Source organism: Manacus candei, unplaced genomic scaffold, assembly GCF_025592945.1.
Source record: "Manacus candei isolate 608988 ecotype Guabito, Panama unplaced genomic scaffold, ASM2559294v1 h1tg000035l, whole genome shotgun sequence".
Classification (NCBI taxonomy): Eukaryota; Metazoa; Chordata; class Aves; order Passeriformes; family Pipridae; genus Manacus; species Manacus candei.
Window position 1 is genome coordinate 7,800,276 of NW_026138083.1, and position 22,881 is coordinate 7,823,156.

At 42.3% G+C, this 22,881-nt stretch overlaps 1 protein-coding gene across 1 annotated transcript; it reads right to left on the reverse strand.

Annotated features, from left to right (window-relative positions):
• Nucleotides 1-2,466: 2,466 nt before the first annotated feature.
• BFSP1 (beaded filament structural protein 1) lies at nucleotides 2,467-20,998 on the reverse strand. The gene is made up of 8 exons (XM_051792679.1): nucleotides 20,399-20,998; nucleotides 13,789-13,849; nucleotides 10,319-10,414; nucleotides 9,445-9,537; nucleotides 8,637-8,744; nucleotides 6,323-6,543; nucleotides 4,942-5,027; nucleotides 2,467-3,808 (listed from the first exon to the last, which is right to left on the reverse strand). Exons 1-8 carry the CDS (start codon nucleotides 20,767-20,769, stop codon nucleotides 2,862-2,864), a joined length of 1,983 nt encoding a protein of 660 aa, XP_051648639.1. The 5' UTR covers nucleotides 20,770-20,998; the 3' UTR covers nucleotides 2,467-2,861.
• Nucleotides 20,999-22,881: the final 1,883 nt, after the last annotated feature.

Consider the following 22,881-nt stretch of genomic DNA (forward strand, 5'->3'; position numbering starts at 1 on the left):
AGAAACAATGACAGTTTTGCACTGCAGTCCATAAGCAACTCTGGCCCTAAAGAAATGCTACAGCAAGTTGATTTTTTTTCTTCCTCTGCTGTTTAGAGCACACTAAAAGCCCTGTTTTCCTCCCTGTCTCCCACCCAGACTTTTTGGGTACTTTTCAGCTCATGTGTTCCCATGGCAGAAGGTGCATTTCATTTTATAATTTCTTACCGTATCTGCAGCAATAGATGATTACAGGAAACCTCCTGATCTAGCTCTGGGTGCCTCAGAGGCAAGAATGTGCCTGTAATAATTTGAGTTTCATCCCAGTCTCTGGTGAATAGATGCTCACAAGTATTTCACCATTAGACTTTAGCATTTAAATGCTTCATTGAGAATCTGCATTTAATGCAGAGGTTAGCCCATAAATCATGAGATTTCCAATACCTTTATATATATTTCATACATATATATATATACAGTATGTCTATATTGTGTGTGTGTATATATATATATTCTATACCTTCGGCATGGTCATTCTGAACCAGAGTTCAGTTCTGAACTACTAATGGATTTCCATATAATTTTCATGCAAATCTACAGAAAGGTGCCCATCATCTGCAGCCTTATGGGGCAACTACCATGTCTGTGAAAGGCAGGTCAGAGATTGTAGCAGAATTTAGCCCTCAGCTCTTCCTGGTCCTTGACCTCTAGTGATGTTGGTGTGTGTGATGCAGCTCAGCACCATCTTGGTTCATGTTTTGCAGCTCAGGTTGCTGCCAGGCAGTGCAAGTATGTGACTCCTACAGCAACAGGTGCCATCAAACCAAGTTTAGGACCAGTTCTTACATTGCACAGCTGCTGAGCAAGGGTTACAGGCATCAGAAACCAGGTCTGTGTCATCAGCAAAGAGCAGTGACACCAGAACACAAAAGAGATGAAGGTGGTGAGGATATTCACACACAGGACACATAGCCCAGACTCTCTTGACTTGTTGCCTCATTTTCATTGACTGAGGCTTTTTTTTTGTATTCTGAGTATTGTGTACACTGTTTTGCAGTGCAATCAGATGGACTGGGAGAGGGGGAAGAATATCCAATTCTGTCTAAGTACTTCCTGAATCTGTTTACACCCTGTTTTGTGACAGATTAAACAAACTGCCTATTGCTGCAGTTGAGGTGGGGTTTTTTGGTTGTTTTGGGTGGGGTTTTTTTGTTTGTTTCCCTTGCAGTAGTCAAACCCTGCTTTCAGCAGCAGTTATTCTGAGCAGTTACTCCCAGCTCACCAGAGCACAGCCTGCATATGCATTGATAAATTCCTTCTCTGCAGTTATTTACGCTGTTAATAAATTAAACTGAAAAGCAACACACTCTAGTAAGACATGTCTGGCATAAACTCCCACAGCATTTCAATAAAACAGCACCGACAAAATATCCTGAATAACTTTGTGACTGTGAGGGTCAGCTGTCCCTGTTTCTAAGAAGAAGGTGCCACTTTACCACAGAAAACAGTCACAGCAGATGAGATGCTACACTTGTGCTGGAACCCATGGATGAAAAAACTCAACATACTATTGAAGGAAAGTCTTGAGTGCTGTGAGAAGGATCCTGCAGCTCAGGCTTGTCAGCTCAAATGGCTTTTAGTCCCTTCCTTCACAGCTGCTAGGAGTTAACAGCCAGAAGGAAAAGGCACAAAAATGGTGAAAGCTGAAACAAAAACTTTGAGAACTGGGATGGGAAAAGAATGTGTAGAGCCTAATGTAGTAAAGCACTTCAGTAAGTACTGGTGGGATCATTTGTGTGCCTGGAGTCAAGCTGATGCCTAAATGGTGCATGAGCACATTAAGTAGAGCTCAGTATTTGCACACACACAAGTGAAGGGTTTCTTTTCCCTGGTTTTGATTTGGTTTTTTAGTTTAGGAGGTTATTTTTCCTGAGTTGAAGGTTTCTGGAAGCTGCAAGAGTCTCTTGCAAGTGTTGCTTATTCCAGCAATCCTATGGAACTCCATGGGACTGCAAGAGACTGGGTTGTGACAGGATCCTGTGGCAGTATTGAACTCTACAAGTCCAAGGAAATACTTTACAAGTAAATATCAAAACACACAGTCTTTGGCTGCAGTCCACTCGAAAGCTCGTTGGCAACCACAAATACCTTAGTTGAGTTGGTGAAGGACAAATAATGCCTTTAGTAGCTTTTATAAGGGTGATCTCCCACTTCAGTGGAATTTCAAGTTTTATTCTGAGATCTCCAGTAAGAGCTTATTTCAAACACAAAGAGTTCTTCTTTAGATCCAAAATGAAAGGTCTGCCAAGCTCATTGCTATTTAGAGACTGTAACTGGGAGAGATTTGCAATTATTATTGCAATTGCAATTATTTAACAGGTATCCAGCCCTTCTCCTGGAAAACTCCTGCACACCTCAGGTGATGTTTACGAGTAGGGACTAACAGTCAATGGTAAAGGCAACACAAACCCACAGTGGGTATCTTCGGTAGAAGGCAAAACTTTTATTAAATGAACCAGATGTCACAAGTTAACGTTTGCAGCTGTGTCAGAGATGGGGAATTGTATGGTGGTTATAGGAGCAGTAGAGGAATATGCAAATTTGTCCCGGATACTGTGGAAAGCCAGGCAGCTCTGTCATAATAGTTACTTGCAGTGTGTCCTAATCATGAAAATCAGTTGCATAGGATGTACCCTGGAGCGTGCTAATGGTCATTGCACCAAAGGTGAGCCTACATCAGACAGAATTGTCATCAAGGTTTCAATCTGTTCCATACCAAACAGCAAAAATCTCACTACTGTATCATTCGGTCAGGAAAAAAAAACAAACATTCATATAATAACTATGCCAGACAAGTTGACTATCAAGGGGTTGTGTGTCACTTAAGAGCCTTTGTCTCCTGGTTTCTTCTTGCTTGTCTTCTCTATCATTGTCTCAACAATCATCGCTGTCTCTTCATATGTTTGAATTCTGTCATCTGAAAACTTCTCGATGGACTCTACCACCTCCACCTTCTCGTAGCTCATAGAGCCAGGCAAGGCTGCTTCCCTGAACAAAAGGCCTTGCTTGTCTTCTCGCTCATAATCTGTCTCTCGAAGGAGTCCTGGCTCGGTTGGGCTTATCAGACCAGGGGAAGGAACTGTCTCAGGCTCAGAGATGTCCGGATACTTTGTGATTTGCTCGATTTTTCCTCTTGTTTTTTTGCCCCATTCAAGCACCTCTTCTCTCTCTTCCTCTCTCTGTTTATCTGGGATTTCAAACCCTTCTCTCCTTTCACAGATATCTGCTTTCTCTTTTTCTGATGGTTCGGCAGGTTCTGGCAGCTCCGGTATGGGCTCCACCTCCCCACCATTCATCACCTTCCCGTTGCCAGTGGAAACTGTGATCCCTCCTGCAGCAGGGATAGAGGGGGCCAAGATGCATGGTTCTTCATAGCCTTCCTCCCCTGTCACCAGCACGTAACGCCCTTTGGGAGGGGCTTCAGGCTTAGCCTCTGGTTTCTTGTGGACTCTTATTTTCTCTCTCACAATGTTACACAATTTATCAAAGGCTTTACTTATCTGGGCTCCGTCAGGTACATCCTCTGGGCCCATTTCTTTTTCATCAAATTCTGAACCTTCCTGCCCAGGTTCACACCTGACTGAGCCTTCATGTCTGTACTCCATCTGATCTTGGTCAAAACCTTCCAGAGTTCTTTCATACATTCTTTCAGGTGAGTGACTGTCAGTTTTATCTTTTGACATCAGCTCCTTTTTCCTGGCAATTTTCTTTGTCAGTGCTTTTTGTCTGGGCTTTACACTGGCAATGTCTTGCATGGCTTGGGTGATATCTAGAGAAAAATCAAAACAAAGCAGACAACAGTGCTCAAAGACGGTCGCTGCAAATGCTAGAGCTGCTTCTCACCCTCACTGCTGCAGGTGGAGAGCCTTTGTGTCTAAGAGGCGCTAAAAGTGAGCCAGACACCTCCACTCATGGCAATTTGGGGTATTGGCAGATTCTGAGAGGCATGTCAGGAGGGAGTAGCCAGCAGCTGGTGGGCACAGAGCTGGGAATTACAGTAACACGGAGACAGACAGGTATTAACATGCTTTCCCTAAGGCAGCTGTTTTGTCCCATGTCACAGGTACAGTAAAACACATGAAATGCCCTGCTTACCACACAAGGAAGAAGCAGAGGTGTTGCTAGAAACAGGCCAAATCCTTAGCAGGTATGAAACAGCACTTTGCAGGATGGTAGTTATCTACAACTGCTGAGGATTTGGCCTCAGGCATTGTGGACCCATTTCATATAAAACTGCCACAGTTCACACAGCGGTTAGAAAAATTGCAGCTGCACTCCAGAAAAAAACCGTCATTTGATGTTTTGTCTCCATTCTCAAGGCAGTGTGTTATTAGTAACACCCCAGTGAGCCTTGGATTTAAGTCATACCAAACGTTAGTGCCTACTGCACCTTTCTATAAATCAAGTTCTCTCTTTGTCAAGAGCAGTCTTGCTTGTTTAGTCCCTGACCGTTTCCTTGTCACCAGGTTTACAAGGATCATAATTCTAACAAGTCATTATAAAACATGGAAGGAAAACAGATTCCAAAAAGAGTCCTCTGCCTGCCTGTGGCACTCAGCATGCCTTGGTGCTCTTTGCACGCCACTAAAGTGCAAACAAACAGTTCACAAGTCAGCACAAAACCTGCAGCTCTTTCCATAGTTTCAGGTGCCTTTTGACTTTACTCTCTCGATTGCCCTAAGTAGTAAATTACAGAAATTAGCAAAGAAACACTTTTGCTTGTGGTTTTGGCCTTTGACAGCTTGTCCCAAAGCCAGCTGAGGTAAGCTGAAATGGTTGCATTTACTTAGCAAGCCTGGAGTTAGGCTGTCACAGCTGGTGGGTCATATGGAAGACAAATGGACAAACTTAAAATACAATGGTGCTGCTTGTGACAGACACAGGAAGACATCACAGGTTTACCTCTTCCCCTCGAAACTTGGGGCTGGGCAGGTCTGTAGATCTGTGTGAAGAGTGTGACTGGAGTTCCTGCTATAGCAGAATTTAACCTGTGGAGAAGACACACATGAATCAGATCTCTCCCCATAATTTTCAGTGAAAGCAAGTGAAATTGTGCAAATCGAAGTACAGAGGTTAAAGACGTATTTCTGAAAAATCAACATAGCCATAGCACCTTCAGCAGAGTGAGGCTGGCCACCCAGAGGAGAAAGGGGATGCTCCATAAGGTAAAGTACAACAGTAATTATAACCTATAGCAACAGCTTTGTAATTTAACATGGTATTTTGAAAAGATGGGAAGATTTTAGATGGGCAAACAGTCAATCCAAGACTACCAGACATCAGCCATAAATTCATTTTTACCATGCTGACTGGTAAAATAGAAAATTTGGTAGCCCTTACAAAGCAACTTGCATATGCCTGACTCAAGAAGAGTGAGATAAAAATGGAGCAGTCTTCCTTGGAAAACATTTGAGGAGTCAGCAGTATTAAGGGTTAAAAAATTAAAACAAAGAGACTGGCCTATTGCAAACCAGGTACTATATCTTTGGCCTTTTCTGTCTGCTGTGCCAGAATTTGAGATATTTTGGCCTATCAGAGGATATACACCTGTGTCAATATGCAAGAGATGCCCATTTTGATTTTTGGTGCTTAGAATTACCCTGTTGAGATACTTCTATCCAGAACTCAGTGTCCAAAATGAGACCCTGAAAATGGATGAAATTAGTCAGTGTCCCTCCCCTGCATCTTCAGGACAACCTGGAGCAGCAGTTTGGGTGCTCAGGGGTCTGGCTCTGCTGCTGAAAACCCAGCTCCTTTTCTCATGTGCAGCCGATGGTTGGCGTTAGAGGGAGGCAGAGTTCCTCCATAGGTTTAAACACAACCCAAATCCCAGCCAATTTCTCATATTCTCCCCTTTTTACCCTTTGCCTGATGAATGGCTTTGCTGTGAAAGGGTGCTTTGCTTTACAGGATATTTGCCCTGTCTGCACCCTCCAGAATCAACATGCCTGTAACACCCAGCAAGTGTTACCAACACTTGGGCTGAGTAGAGGGTGTTCAAATTGTTTTTGTGTGCTCCTGACCTCTGGGCACTGATGCCAGGACAGCATGTGGAAAGCAGAATGAATGGACAAGAGAAGCTCCAAATGTCTCTGACCATTTCCTTGGAAGAAGCTTGATGAGATTTTGCATCTATTTAGATTTCTGTCCCCAGACATCTACCAGTCAAAGGTGTGAAAAGGCCATAGCTTTGGGTGGATCACATGTCCTTAAACATACACTTTTCAAAAGAAATGAAAGAGATCACTGGCCCCTTTGGGAGTGTTCAGAAATCCAGCCTTACCGGCTGTCCTCGTTCTCGATGATCCGCTTGTACCGCTCCAGCTCGTTCTCCAGGGACTGCTGGTAGATCACCAGCTGGCGGCAGTCGGTCGTGTACTTCTCCAAGATCCTCTCAGCCTCCTCTATTCCCTTCCTAAGGTTTTCAATCTGCTCATTGTAAAGCTGAATTTCATCATCATAACTCTCCTGGGTGTTTTTAATTGCTTGCTCCAGCATGGTTGTCTGGTGAATAAAATTGGTGGGTGAAAGAAGCAGCTTTGAAACATTCACCATCCCCATACTTTAAAGGTAATTAAAGGCAAGTCATGTTTTATTACAATGTGATATTGCACTGCTGAAACACAGCAGCAATTTCACTACATTTGTTCAGTGACTCAAAAACAAGACCTCCTCCTGCTGCCTCCTTTTCTGTCCCAAGGTTTCTGTTCCACAATAAGCATGATGAGATCAGCACGGACTAGAGAATAGCTGTGTGATGTCTCCCTCCTCATGCACACGAGGCTGGCTGATGCCTCACTGTGTGACCTGCAGTACCCCGTGCCCTTCCTTGGCAGAGCAGGCAGTGTCTTACCGGGACAGCAAAAGTGCTTAGCCGGGAAGATGTTCCAAGGAAAAACCTATTCTTCCTTCGCTGTGGTCCGCAGACCAAGCAAATAAGACCAAAGGTCTTATTTTAAATAAACAGATCGTCTTTTGAATTCAGTTCCCCAGCTTTTTTACTTTGGCGATAAAACCAACAAGCACATCAGCCAGGAGGTGGCGATAGGCACCTTCCAAAATCAAGGAGCAAGAGTTACAGGTGGGATATTTCACGTTGAAATTCTGCTCTCACTTTCTTCTGCTATTTTCAGCTATTTATTACAGTTCTTTTATCACTTTTGCCCCCCCCCCCCCCCCCCCATTTCAAAGAGCTTTTAAAGAGATGTACTCACAAAAAGCTAATGGGGCAATAAGTGACTAATGGGTTCTTTAATAACAGATTTATTTCTATTTGTTTCAGGCAAAGGGTTTTTTAAAATCCTTTTAAGAGCCTAAATTTAGGAGCTAGGTCCCTTGGCATTAGTTTTGTTCTACTGCAGAGTACAAGCGGACAAAGTCCCTTTACAGTTCAGTGCTCACAAGGTGGGGTCCACAACCACTCAGCAACAGAGCTCTCAGGTCCAGAAAGAGGAAAGCAAAGGACCTTGATGACATCTCAGTCATCAGATCCAGCCTTCACCATGACAAGCAACACTGTCACTGACCTCCACTCATAAAGGTATTTCACTCTTTTAATCTCAAGGCACAAGAATGAATCAGTTAATAAACTCTTTCTAAACAGGATGTGATGATTTGATTTTGAAAGCTGGACGATTAATTCCCCAAAGGGTGCCGGAAGGATGATTTTCTCCTGTTTTTTTCTATATTGATTTATAATCTCACTTATCTCTATATTGATTCTTGCCCTTCCCAGAGCACATGTGACCTTTCCACCAGAGCATCAGACATGAGGAAGAGACTAAGGAAAAGACCTGGGGGTAGCACTGTCCACACCAACTCTAAGGAAAGAAGTTATGCTCAGGAAGTTAGGAGCTGCTGCTATGGCTGTCCAAAGGAGTCCAAAATCCCACAAAAAAAGATGTTTTATGCCAGTATTTCACTCCTCTCACCCGGATGGACAACTAGTCAAAGTCTTGGCCAGATATTTTCTGCAAGTCAGGAACTGGCAAAAAGCAGATGATTATGGTCCAAGCACAGGAGAGGCGCAGATCCTTTCTTAGTGCTTAGAGTGACAAGGATAACTGCAGGATGCCAAATGTAGCTCAACAACTATCTCAGTTTTGATTACCAAATCTGTCCAGTCCTCTCACAGCAAGCTTATCATTGGATGGGGCAGTGATAGAAAGGATTGGGCAGAGCCTTGAAGATCCCCCACGGATTTATGGAGCCAATTTCCAGCCAGAGTTCAGCAAGTGAGAGTCACTAGAGCCCTTGGGACTTTTCCATCCACACTTCCTGCTGGCTCTGTCCTACAGGAATCTAGTTGCACTGGAGAAACATTCTCTCACCAGCAACTCTGATAACCAAAGACAGCTTCATTGCACCTATGCTACCCTACAGCCCTCCCTGGCCATCTTAAACTTGACAATTTGGACCACTGAGAGAATGAGAATGAAACAGCTGAAGGAAAACATGGAAATCTGAAAGGAAAACACACTTCCAGGTCAACCGAGTTCACAAGACCCTGTTAGAGGCCACTCAGACTTTACCATGTGACCATAAAAAGAACAATTCATGAGCATCATGGTTGTGTTTATAGTCAGTGATGGCAGTACCTCTGTCTGCAGCTTGTATTTCTGGGCCTGTAGCTGGCAGAGGATGCTCTTGTATTCCTCCAGCTGGCTCTGCAGAACAGGGATCCTCCTCTCTGCTATCACTTTTTCCTGGTTAGAAGAAAATAACGTGTGTACAGGAAAGTATGTTTCACTCTTTTAAAAAGAGCCAAAAGAAATTCCACTACTGGAAATAAACTGTAAAGACAAACAGAAAATTACAAAAGATAGATAAAAAGATAGGTATTGAACCTCGAGTCAACTTTTGTGGCACGGCTTTAAGAATAAAGATGTCACATGGCAGGGCTGTAACAGTACAGCTTACGTTGAAATTAGACCCTGTAGATACAGCTCTTCACACTTTCTTCCAACTAATACGTGTTCTTGGCATAGCCAGTCATATTGGTGTGAATCACCGAATTTTCATCTAGTCTGTATCAATTTATTTGATTTACAAGTTTTCACCACCTCTCACCCCTTCAGGGCAAGATTTACTTTCTCTTCAAATATTCATTTATCCTGCAGCTCCTCCTCAGAGAGGAAGCACAACTACATCAACTGCCTTAGAACTGCACTTTTTGGGGGCTAATACATATGCTGGAGTGCACCTGACCAGATGCAATCTCTCTTTCCAGATCGATAGAGTTTTTCAAAGCTACAGGTAATTTTTTTCTCTCATATTCAGTACTTATGCATAGTTGTGACAGTTTTCACTTAACCTTGGAATGGGAGTTAAAGGATCTAGGACACTTTAGGAGTAAACTTCATCTCTTTCTTACTTTGAGTAGTATTTACCAACTGCAATACTTGCCTCACATATGCCAGTGGTTATGGGGGACACGCGAGGGGTTGTCTGGATGATCTGCTGCAAAACATTGACATAGGTCTGGATTTCCATGAGGTTCTGTGGTGAAGTAAAAACCATTTTCATCAGAAAATGCCACAGTAAGGTGCTCCCCCTCTAGGGATTATTTCTAGATATTTACTTCTTTCAGCATATAAAGGTCCAGTTCATGTTCAGATCTGATTTTGCAGCGTGATTTTAGACCTGATTTTGAGGGCATGAGTGCTAACAGTTTCATCATGCTGAGGATACATTACTGGCATTTTAGCTAAGTGACTATACAGTTCATAGTCTTTTTAAAGATTCCATGAGTTCTGATTTCACAGGAGATTTTCAAAATGAGAACCACAAATACCTTTGCACATGGTCTGAAAAAGTGAGTCTCTTCTTTCAAAAGCAGCAAAGATGGGGCAGTGGCCTGATCTCAAGCCTCACAGCATTCCCAGGAAAAGGAGGCTGCACTGGAATCATACAGCCACAGGCTTATGCCTGTTGATTAACTGGGATGCTCTCGCCTAGAAAATTGGGTGATGAAAGCAACAGCTTTCTTAGTGTGAAATATAAGACAGCTTGTCCAGCACTTTGGGTTGAACCATGATAGCAGGTTAACAAATTCAAGACATTGCTGCAGCTGTGGGCACTGGACCCTGAGGGAGTTTGTTTGGATACTGGCAACCATCCAGCTGTTGTGCCCACTGAAAATAAAAGGTTCTACATGTACCCACCAAAGCACAACTAGGATTTGCTTTAATTTGCCACCATTTGATCCCAGAGAAAGGCAAGGCTTCACATCTATCTCTAGAAGGAAGAGTGAAGAAAGATGGCAAATTCAGCCAGTTACCTTCTTGTATCTGTCCTTTGTGGCATTAATATCATCCTGCAGGAACTGGGACTCTATCTGCAGCTCCAGGTTGCACAGCAGTGCTTCATCAGCTTCCTACAATGCAGAGACACGTGTCATGGTCAGCACATGTGGCTGGAGTGCCAAAATCACAGCAGCCATGTAGGCATAATGCAAGCCATCAGCCTGTATGGAATAGTGAAACCTACTGGGAGATACAGAAGTATCATGAAAACAGCAATAAAGAGGCATCTTATTCACAATGTTCTGCACAAATATGATTAATGATACAGTTTGGTGCTGGCACTGTCAAAATATGTTTACCATATGCTTTTATGAATGCTGGAAGCCAAGTGGTAGACACTATGAAATACCAGTTTGATGCTAAAAGCTTGGAATGGTGCATAAGTGTTAAACAAATGACATCAGCAGACTAAGGCATTGATTCCTCTAGTATTTATGACAAGATCTGAGGTATCCTGATGCCTTTTTAATATTCCCAGTAAATAAATCCTTATAAAATCCCATGATGGTCCAAAGTATTTGCACTCTGTTTGGTGTGTTGTCAAGTGCCACAAATACACAAATTTGGAGCCATTTCTGGAAATAAAATGACAGATGACCAGGTCTAGAAAAGAATCATCTTGCTGCAGAAGTTTCTAATACATTGGGATTTGCAAGGACAAAAGTTCATAATATCTAATTAATTCAGAGCACAAGCTGTATGACTACCAATCACAATCTCAGAGATGAGTGGCACTGGTATTTAAACCCAGTGACATCTCCATTTCTGTTTAAAGGCCTAATTTAGATTTTTCCTGTCATGTTATTTAATACAAATCCTTGAATACAGAGTAATTTCCATGATACTTGGCAATATATTTTACAAATATGTAAGTGCGAATAATAAGTTTTATTTTCCTACTTAATGCATGAATTCTTGGTTAGGTTTATCATGAGCTAAGATTGTAAAATATCACTTTTGAGGAAGTATCTTAAAAGTTGTCAGCTGGATCTTCCCTGCAACTCCAAAAAACTTTTAAGTTCCTCAACCAGTTCGCAATTTGCTTCAAGAAAGTCTTGATTTACGCATTTAACTCAAAGTGGAAAAAATAATAATAACATAAAAAGAATTTAAAGGTGTGTTTCAAATTGCCTATGTGCCATTACTAGCTGTAAAAATATCTTAGCGAGTGGATCAGGGGTTGCAAGTAAACCACTGAGATCTGTGAGTGCAGCATATGACTGGTAGCAGGGGATTTTTCTTTTTTGCACGTGCACAGCACGAGCTATTCCAAAAATGTGTCGATGCTAGCTGTCCCATTGTGCTGCTGAGCCTCCCGGGCAGAGAACTCTCCAGCCGGCTCTGCTTTGTGAGCCAGTGGCTAATTCAGACACATCCAGCCCAGCACATTCGGAGCCAGCCATCAGGAATGCCCGATGCTTTTCTGCACTCCTCTGCCTTCCTATTGAGAGGCAGATCAGTAGGACAATGGCCATGCTGGGAGGTTTGGGGGGGGAGCCAATAAAAGCCCCCAGATGATACCGATAAGCAAATATTTCTGCATGTGATAAACAAAAGCCGCGTTTGACTTTCCAAATGGGAAAAATACTTTAAGAGGGAAAAATATTTTTGCTCTTATTCTGCACTTTCAGAGAGCCCAGCTTCACTGATGAAGCTGCATGTCAGAACAGTGCAGCGGCTACATGTTTTCTTCTGAATTTTGCAGTTTGCTATTCACTCAACTTCTGAAAAACCATTCTGCTTTAGATGTTGATTCCAGAACACTGATCCATGTGCTGAAGCAGCATTTTCATTTATCTTGGGAGAGAAATCCCTTGGATCTCTCCAGAATGAGTGTTTGCTATTTTTCCAACCTGATTCTCCATCTGTTGGATAAAGCATAGGTTTACACCTGCACATGCATATTTCAGGCTACATCTTGGGCACTGTAGAGAAAACCACCACTTGGTGCTCCAGTGCAAGGAGTTGTTGCAACAGGGGCAGCCCAGGAAAATCCTAGGATAGAACCCCCACCCCGTCTCTCAAGATTTTTTGAACTGTACCTGGGACTTGAATCAATTCACTTTTCTTTAGCCACAGATTAGCTGAGAGGAACTGTGAAGACCTACCAGCTACACCAACCTTTAACAAAGGATTTGCCTCCACAAATACTTTTAAGGGCTTGCCGGGTTTCCAAGAGCCCTGTTAGTACACTGGAAAATAGCACCAATGCTATTGGACATTAGGACGTCTAGAGCTCACTGTAGATAGAAATGATAAAATGCACTTTGTCTTTTTTTAATATAAAACATGCATATCATTGATATGACAGTGCTCAAACAGAACAGCTCCTGTCATTTATAGTGAGGAAATAAAATAATAGCCTCTATTTAATCCACTTGTAATTGTTTCCCAATGCAGAAAATGAAAGGTAATCTGTGAAAAATAGAACTGTGAAAAGACATAATACTACTTTCTTCACTCAGATGACAGCTAGCAACAAGAAAGGATGAATCAGGCTTTCTCAGTTTCACAGACCTGGTCTGGAAACTTCCAAAAGAAGTTAGCCAACTTTTATCTTTTCTCTGAGCATCACTATTATTATATTTAATTATATGATGTTATTGTTATTACTATTATTTCTTTTCCATGGTATTAGTTCAAAAAAGTACAGTTTTTACCTAAGGGGAAGCTGAGGATCTGTCTAAGGAAGGGCTGATCATATCCTGCAAGGAACTGAGGAGTTTTGAGACACACCAGATTTCAAAACCTGGACTCAATCAGCAATTTTTCACGCCATGATATCAGTACTAAAAGTATTTTAATACAGCAGCTGAATTTTAAAAGGTTTTTAGCAACAAACACATTTTCTCCAGTCACATTTTGGACTCTCAGATATGTGTATTGGCTGCACAGTATGACTAATAAATGGACTTTTCCTACCTGTGTTCATTCAGAGAGATTATTTTCCAAGTGAAAGCATGTTAAAAGAATTAAGAAGAGCTATTAAAGGCACCTAAAAATATTCCAGATCTTCAGCAAAGGTGAATTTGTGACACTTATGTCAGCTACAGGTCCTGAAATGAGTGCAAGGGCTAGTTGCTGATGCTCTAAAAGGAGTGTTAAACAGTAGATCCTCCCAGTCTTCGGTCTCACTGAAAAATTAATGAAGTCCTGAGCACAGCTGAGTCTGTGGGCGGCACATGCTACAGGACCAAAATCAGCAGGACTGTGCAAAGTAGGAATTACACAGTGCCTACACACACATCGAGGTTCTGACACTTGCACAAGACCTGGGGAGGGGGATGAAAGGGAAGGAGAACTTTTCATCAGGGCGTAATGACAAGAAATGTCTTGCTCTGACATTTTATCTTCCCACTGCTTCTTGAAAGCAGCTTGCTGTAGTAAATGCAGCCGAAGGAAAAAAATTATAGAGACCTTTCCCTTGCCATTTTCTCAGGCTTACCTTATTAAGGCGCTCAAGGGTTTCTTTTAACCTCTGCTGATATTCACGTTCATTTCTATACCTGCAAATAGAGAAAAGGAGATAAAAGTCAGTGGTTCATCCTTCTGTGAACTGCATTTTCATCTGCACTGTCATGCACAAGATATACTTCTCACTAAAGGAGGATATGAACCTTGAAGAGACCCAAAAGATTTATTTATACATTAGCATTAATTGTTTTTTAGTCCTGGATGCTGAGACTCATTTCAGAACTGATTAACTGCTTGTCTTCTATTAACATTACAGAATACAATGAAAAGTCACACATTTGCTATCACGTTTTTACTTGGAACTCCCAAGAACAGATTATTTACAATAAAAGCATATTCCATTGGCATTGGACTACAGTGACAGCCGTTCATCAGTGGTTACTACATGAGGATTTGCTACACTGGCACATTAGCATTTCATTACATTGTCTCTGGTTTTCTGTCCTACCTGCTGTTGTTCAATAAGCATTTTCATGACAGACACATTAAACACAAAGGTTGCAATTTCATATGTTGACTGTGTATGAATAATGTTGCATTAGGATGCTTTGATGCAACAAGCTTTGTGTCCTCTTTAATGACAATTCGTATTTTAGTTTAGTCAAAATCACATGTGAGCCTTAGTAAGGACAGCATTTATCCTCTATTCTTATGCATTTACAAAATGTCCACAAGTGCATGTTCCTGTGCTGAGTGAACCTTGGATGTATATTGTGTTTATCTTTGGTTTGAGGAAACAGCACATACTCTTTAAGAATTAGGGTTCTGTCTTTGTATGTTAGATAGAATTATCTTTTAGTAAGTCCTTTTGGTCCCAGAGTACAAATCTTCCTAATTGTTGATTATTGTTGTTTATTCCTCTCCTAAATAATCTGCATATAAAATGTTTAGTAATAAATGTGGTTTAATGAGATTCCATAAAAAAAAAGACCAAACCAAACGAAAAAAACCCACATCATTAAAAACACAACAACAAAATAAAATATAATCACCCAGAAGCGTCTTTATAGTACAAGGCAATGAACCTTTGCCATCAGTACTGAACAAGTGTTTCATCAAACTCCAACAACTGCCACTGACAAAGTACAGAAATACAGCCTATTCCTGTTTATCCCTTTACTTTCCCTAAAACAATAGAGATGCAGAGTTATAAAAAGCTGTCATTTTCTTACTTGCTACCAGAAACCCTCAGAGTGGGTGACAAGTGATCTTTGGTGGTGACTCTCACTCATTTGCAGTACAAGCAGCGGTCATCAACACAAGCGCGAACCACGGTTGAAATTCAGAATTGAACATAAGCCCTCGTCTCTCTTCTGAAATCATTGATTTGGCCCAGATGTGCCGTTGGTATCTAAAGGATTTGTTTGTGTCAACAGGGAACTTGACAGGTCCTGGACTGAACACGGCAAGGATCAAATTTAAATGATGGTGTCAACCTTGGTTCCTTTTGTCTCCCAAAGGTTGAACAACCAATGTTATCATCATCTCTTTCAACATGTACTGGAAAGCTGAAGGGATGATGTCACTCATGAACTGACTAGGACCACAAAGGAAGAACTTGGCAGAACAAAGAAATAGACTTGGTGCTTTGGTTTCCCAACTTTCCCTTCTTCTGAAATCCCATAATATTAGCAGGGGGTGCTGGTCTGTTTTCAATTCTTACCATGAGCAGCAAAGAAACACATGAAAATGCTGAGGTTTCATTTCATTATCACTCCTACAAATTGCTGATAAATCTAAAACAATGTCTTTTTTTGCCAAATAGTATTAACACCAAGTTCACTTCCCAGGATACAACAAGAATATGCAGTGAGACTGCCTTTGTTTCTGTTGCTTGACAAGTAGCTCATCTCCAACCAGTTTTCTATTTATCTCATGAAATTTTTGTGTGCAACTGACAGTAAACACTTCACTAACTTAGATACTTTCTGACAACCGAGAAAGGAGGAAGCAGATTGTGGCAGCTTGTGAAAATCAAATACACAGCTACAAAAAAAGGCTGGTTTTACACTCCCAGTAATATACAACCATCTGATGGAGTCAGGGTCTAAACGACAGCCCTAAAGTCATTCAAACCTGCTCAGATCTGCCTCATTGCTAGATCGTCACTCAGAAATTCTTTCAATGACTAAAGTATTCAGCTACATTTTCCTTCACTCTCAGATAACCAAAATACCTGCTGTGCCACACAGCCATAAGTCCACCTGGCAGTCTTGAAAGAGTTAGTATTGTGTGATTATCCTTTGAAGGAGGATCGCTTTTAAGTGATGTTCAGTCTACTCCAGAAGCTACTCAGTGCAAAAGGGTTAAGGACCTCTTTGAAATGCTTTAGAGACCTCAGGACACTTCTGTGCCTACTGAAACATATCTGTGTAAGTGCAATTGCTGACAAATTAGAACCCTGTTATGCTTCAAAGCTAATTTCAGTGTTCAAGTAATTGGTTGGACTTGTTGAAAAGTTTTTTTTAGATGGTTGCTGGTCAGACTTTCCTGGAGCTTAAGAGGCATGAAGTTAATTTGCTTCATTACAAAAACAAACAGACAAACAAACACTAAACCTCTTGCCTAGTCAAGTAGCTTTAGGTCTGCAACAAACCTTTTTGGACTGTTTAAAAAAAAAAAGGGATGTTAATTTTTTTGCATAAGGGGAAAGTAATGGAGTAGAGGGGGCTGCCAAGCTGAAAGCAAGCAAATGAGAGGATTAAAGGTTTCTGTCACCTCTGTTTTTGGACCTTGCCTCTGCTGCAGTGCAAGGGCTTGCTCCTCTCCAAAGAGAAAACAGTCACAATCCATCCAAGCAGTACTCAATGGCCAGATAACCAATTTGGTGTCAAACCTGAGCCTTTTATATGGTGTTTCTCTGTTGAACCCTACCAAACTCTTCCAGCAATATATGAAGCCTCTTGGCTACTATTTCTCTCCTTTTTCCTTGCCCTGAGCACTTCACTAACCTTCTCTCAACAGAGATAGCAGCAATTTAAGTGCCAAAGAGAGCACAGACTACAAAACACTGGTCCCACAAGGATGAGGCACTGGCCAATAGTGTTTGTGGTTCATACCCTGAAGGCTCAGATGAGCCCCATGAGGGCTGTGGTCTGCTGATTTATGAGCGGGTGGCTACCTGTGTTATCAAGAAGACACTATGGAGTGGCTGACAGCCACAGGGCAAGCTTGCAGTGGTCCAAGGAGGGGGCGGAGGACAGACAGAACCTCCTCATTTCAGATGCAGCAGGATAAAGTCCTTCCTATCATTAGAGAAGCAGCAGCAGTGTAGAGACAATCCTTGCAGACAGGGTTGGAAGGCAGTTTTGCCAGTGGAGTCCCCATATCCCAGATATCATGTTTTCCTGCTTCTTTTTTTTGTTTTCTGTCACAAGTACTGGGTTTCTACTTTGGCCACACAGGGTGTCAGGCTCATCAGAGCATCCTCACGCAGCACAGCTTGGAGAACATACTGCCAATTTCCATGGCTAGCAACTTCCAGGGAATCATACTGCATGTGCAAAACCCACTAGATTAGCAGTGAATGAACTTTTAAATGAAACAATTGATTAGCAAGACTTTTAGTTTCTGAAGTTAATTAATCCTGCTCTGTCAAGGCTGCTAAAAATCTGGATTTCAGCATCTTTCCTACTATCATGGAGAGAGAAATACACTTTCCCACAGCCAGATGCAATGTTGCTATAACAATGATGGTCAATAAAATTAGCATAATTAGAAAAGTCTAATTATGCTAATTTTATTGAAATGCATCCAAATAGTTACTAGCAATGCTTCTTTTTTTTGCAATTTCAAGAGAAAGAATTCTCCCCAATACAGAATCTGAATTATTCACGTTAATGTGAAAAGCTATGAATGTGACTACAGAGAATTTAAAAATAAATTTTAACATAAGGTCTACTTTTTAATGGTTCATGTACATTTAATTGTAAAGACCCAGTAGTCTCAGGTCCTGCTGTGTTTAAATGTAGCTTTAAAAGGCCTATTTATATAAATGTAGCTTTAAAAGGTCTATCTATAAAAATGTAGCTTTAAGAGGTTTACTTATATCTATAAATCTATTTCCCAGATTGCAAAGGTGAGTGAAAGAATGGGTTGCAAGAGGTAAAATTCTTTGCATTAGTGAAGGACACAGACATTTGTCAATTAATTGAATGACAATGCTCCACTCTAAGAGATATTATTAATCCCAGTGTGCCAAAAGTAGATGCTTTATGGTTCAAAATGAAGCAAGAAACCCATAGTGCCTGTTGACGACTGAGTGCAGACTCAGGGAGGAGGGTAGGTCTTCAGCACAGGAATGCTTCTGGTTTCGGTAGATCCTAATATGGCACAGAGAATTTTTCCTCCCATATTTTGTTTAGAGAGCTTTATTTATACCTGTCAGTAGCTGAAATCGGAGCCATCAGGATGGTAGAGCACTGGTCTTGTTTTAACACCTGAAACTCAAAACCCAATCAATTTTTGTCAGATGCTGAAGAAGCTTTCATGTCTGTCTTCCAGTCAAATTCAGCAGCTCCCAAAAGGAAAAAATAAACCCAAAATTCTCTTCTTAGTATAAACTGAAGGCAATTTGGTCAAAAAGCAGCCCCTGCCCTTCCATTGTAATGGCCTTATGTATCTTTGCAATTTTTGGCTTAGATATGGTCAAAGTTTCATTTTTATGTTTAAAAGTTTTATTTTGTTTACAGCTGCTGAGTGAATATTCCAGGACATGGGATGGACAAAACATTCCCATTTTCTCTAGGAAGTCATTAACTACCCCTGTAGCAGATCTTAAATATTACTTTTTAAAGCACAGCCCTTTCCGTGTGTGTTTCCCACCCTGTGGATGTTTCCCACCCTTTCAATGCCCTGTATTCTTCCCCATCTTTGTACAGCTTGCATAAAGCAGCTCTAATAAAACTAAATTATCTTTGTGTCACATCACTAATCCTGCACAGTTTGCACAGATTTTTAACTAATATGCAGCTAGACACTTAAGTACCAAGTTTAGTCAAAATCTCATGGACACCATATAATAAAAACGTATGAGCAAGTACCAGAGTTGACAGCTAAATTATAGCATTGGCTCATAGCTGAATTTACTGCTCATAAATATTGGAATACAAAGCTGCCTAATTAGGTGCTTATTACTCGCTGGCACTGAGTTAAGGCATCTTGGACATCTGACCATTGGCAGCAATAAAGCTGAGTGCACATGGATGGGCTATTCTCTGCTGTCAAGGGAGAAAGTGAGATCAGGACTTGGCATTTCTATAGCTGTGCTGTAGCTCACAGCCCCCACGACCAGTTCACATGGCAGCATACTGAATTGGGTGCCAAATTTTCAAGGGTGAATTAGCCAGATAGACATTTTGGGGGGTAAAAAGAAACACTGACCAATAAGTAACAAGAGGATTAGACCCTTCTCTCCTGTAAGCAGCCCTTTTATGAGCAATTCTCACCAACTCTCACATAATTAATCAAGTATTGGGCCAAAACTGCCCGTTGCTGAAGGGAAGGGGCTAGAGGTGTTTGAAGTCATTCATCTGCCCCAGCCCTTGATGCTCCTGCTCTTTGATTTATGGTGCCACTGAGGTTCAAAAGGTGGAATTAGGGGAAGCCTATTCTTACAGCTATTGCTCTAGTGGCATGATGTGGCAATGAAGGATGCAAGGAAGAAGAGGAGGGCAAATTTCAACATACCAAGAAAAGAAATGTGTCTACATTCTTTTCATCTCACATCTGTACTGGTTGGCACAGCCAGGTCCAGGTGCCTCACAACCCCTGTAAATAAGAGTTTCTCAGACAGATTCTGCACATTTCGGGAGGTGTTTGGGGTCATGCAGCTCTGTGCTGCTCACACACAAGACTTGCTTTGAGACATCTGTTTTTCAACTGGGTTATTTCCTCTTTGCAGTTAAGAACAAAATGCTTCTAAAACTAATGAACGATAGCAACCAACGTGTGTCACAGTGAGGACCTGCCACTGTGGAATGGAGAGGGCAATTGTCCCTCTAGTAGCAGATGGACCATGAAATGCAAAACTGGAGCTCCTTGACACCTTACTTTTCACCATGGCATCTGTAAGTGTAAAAGACCCTTCTGGAAGATGTTACTGCAAGGAGATTAGGGTTTTTCACTTAAGGAAGATTTCCCGCCTGGAAAAAGGCATCTTTCCCAGAGACAGTTGTAGATGTTTTCTCCTCCTGCATTCCAGTGGAGCTGACTCCCTGGTACAAGAAAAGAGAAGCTCTTGCAGACATGTCTGAAGGCTCCACAGCAGGGGGGCCAGGGAATCATAAAAGCCCTGAGAACAACAAGTGGGTGTCTCTTTCTTAGGCCCAGTGCAGATTTATGCTGAGATTTTAAGTGTTCTCGAATTTGGAAATAAATTCTCCTCTATCCTTCCACTGCCTGGTACTTTAGGGGTACCTGTGTGCATTTGACCCTTACAACATCCCTATCTACAAGCCTGATACACATGGAGAGGCATCACAAATACACAAGCAGCAGCCCAGTAACACCAAAACCGTCCTTATCACAAAGAGTAGCCACAGAAATGACGCCACCCACCTTCCACCCATCCCAAACCTTACTTGTTGCGATACTCATCGAGCATGCGCTGGGCATCCTTCTCCTCCCGCTCCAGCTTGGCTCTGTCTGAGGCCAGCTCCCGCATCCGCTGCCGGTTGAACTCGATCTGCCCGGCGAATGCTTCGTCCAGGCCCACCAGCTCATCCATGCGCTGGAAGGTCTCCAGCTGCTTACGCAGGATGGTGTTGCGCTGCTCCAGCACACGCGCCCGGTTGATGTAGCTGGCGAAGCGCTCGTTGAGCTCCTGCAGGTTCTCCAGGCCCCGGGCTTGGGCCAAACTGTCAAATTCAGGGGAGCCTCGCAGCTCATCATAGGCATCCGACCGCTCATACTTCTCCTTGCGCACCTCGCGGAGGAAGCTGCTCCTGTACATGGCTTCAGAGGGGTTGCACGGTGCCGGGTTCCCCTCTTGTGTGCCTGCCTGTCTCTCCAGTTTGGATCTGAATTGTGTCTGGGGGGTTTGGGGAGGAAGAACTGAACATAATCACCCCCCCAGATGATTAGGGTTTGTCTCCAGGGCGGTTTGTGGCACTAAAGGCATCGTCTGCAGCAGTGAACTAAATAAATCCCAAAGGCCCCGCCTTGGAGCTGCCCATCCAGGCGTCAGCAGTTCAGAGGAGCAGTGGGCATGGGAGGGTGAGGGGCTTTTCTTTTCAAGTGTTGCAATTGCATACGGCCAGAATAAAAGAGAGCAACGTCCAGCTTTCACCCGGCGGATTAAAGCATTATCCATGGACAACAAAACAAGCACTTTGCAGTTTCAGAGGCTGAGCTCAAAGCCTTTCATGGCTGTGCTGTGGGGTAGAGCTTTGTCCCATGGTGGTGTCCCCAGGGCTGTGTGCAGAGGCCTTCTGCTGAGCCAGGATTATGGTGCAAGTGGATGGTAGGGCTTGATTTTTTGTTATTTGACAGTTTTGTGATCATTTAGGATGATGGGATGGGTGTATAAAAGTTAATATGACTCCTGCTCCAAGGACAAGATTTAGTCGTTTGGTTCTCACTTCATGTCAGGCTTTTCTGCAGGTTAATTCTACCTGACACAAGAGGCACCAAGGCAGCAGTGGCACTAAATACTTAACAGGCTTAACAAGGCCTCATTAGGAGGCCAGTTTCCTCGGGACTAGACAGAAGCCATCTCCTCTCCTGACTTGGTGGACATACCATATTATCCCATGGGGACCCGCCATCCTTCCTTCCTTCCTTCACTCCTACCATAATTGAGTTCTGTGTGCTGACATTCCCTGAGACGCTTTAATTATTCTGGAAATCATGGATGTACCTCCTCTAGTACTTTTTTTTCCTCCAGTCTTTCCTTTTGAAAAATCCTGTTTCTTGGGCCTGTTCTTCCAGAAGCACATCTACTCGCCCAGCCAAAAAGCACAACATCAAGACAGTCCAATGTTGAGATCTCTGTTAATAATTCCTACAGGTCACTTTCATTTTTTTAATGAACATATGTTTAATGACTATCTAAATCACACATGTTGGAAGCTCGACAGAGAGCAGCCTCACTGATGGCAAGTGCAGAGGTGAAGAAAGAATCTGGTGCTCAGATGAGTCTATGATTTGGGTTCTGTGTTATTGAATCCAAATCAAAAGGAAAAAAAATCCATTAAAAGTTTTTTTCGTCTTTCTTATTCTGCTTCAGATTATCTGGAAGTGCAATGGGGAAGCATCAAACGATCTTTCAGAATATCAAAGTAGGCAGCACACACACACTGTGCAGCTCCACAGACTGCCTCAGAACTACATAAATGGCAAAACAGGGGTAGAGCTTTCAGAAATGTTTGGGATCTTTATCAGACGTGAAACCTCTAGTCTCCATGTTGCACGAACACATCAGCATTTGCAGCTCTTTGGCTGGACCAGCCTGCCCAGCCCAACAATGTAGCTGAGCTTTTTACAAAGTTAGTCTTCCAGAAGAGATCAGAAGGTAGATTCTGCTGGACTGTGGGCAGTGTATTTTCATGGCAAGAGGTTTTTTGGCTTCAAACAGCCTTTCAGTACAATAATAGCCTGTGTGAGTGCTATTCCATCCCTCTCTCTGAGGTTGGAAGCAGCACTGACTCCATGCTGACCACGCACCTTAACTCCTTAGGTAATTACAGGAAAATTTCTGTACAGGCCTCTCAGTGACCCACCATGTCCCTAAACAGAGTGGTCTGTCTGCAGGGGAACACTTGCAGTCCCAATTTTTGTTATTAAAATTTAGCCCATGCTTTGTACTAGGAAAATCTGGGTTTGCTATAGCATGTTTTGCTATTACATGCATGTCTCTAAGGTGGGATATCTGATTCCAAGACCTCACATTTGGCAGTTTCCTCTGTTGACTTACTATACACACAGCTTTACCAGGACCAGGCTCTGTGTTACTGACTTTTTGAGATGGAGGTGGCTTAAGGAGACAGCTCCTGACCATTCAAATCATAGAATCTTAGAATTTTTAAGGTTGGTAAAGACCTCCAGGATCATCAATTCAACCATC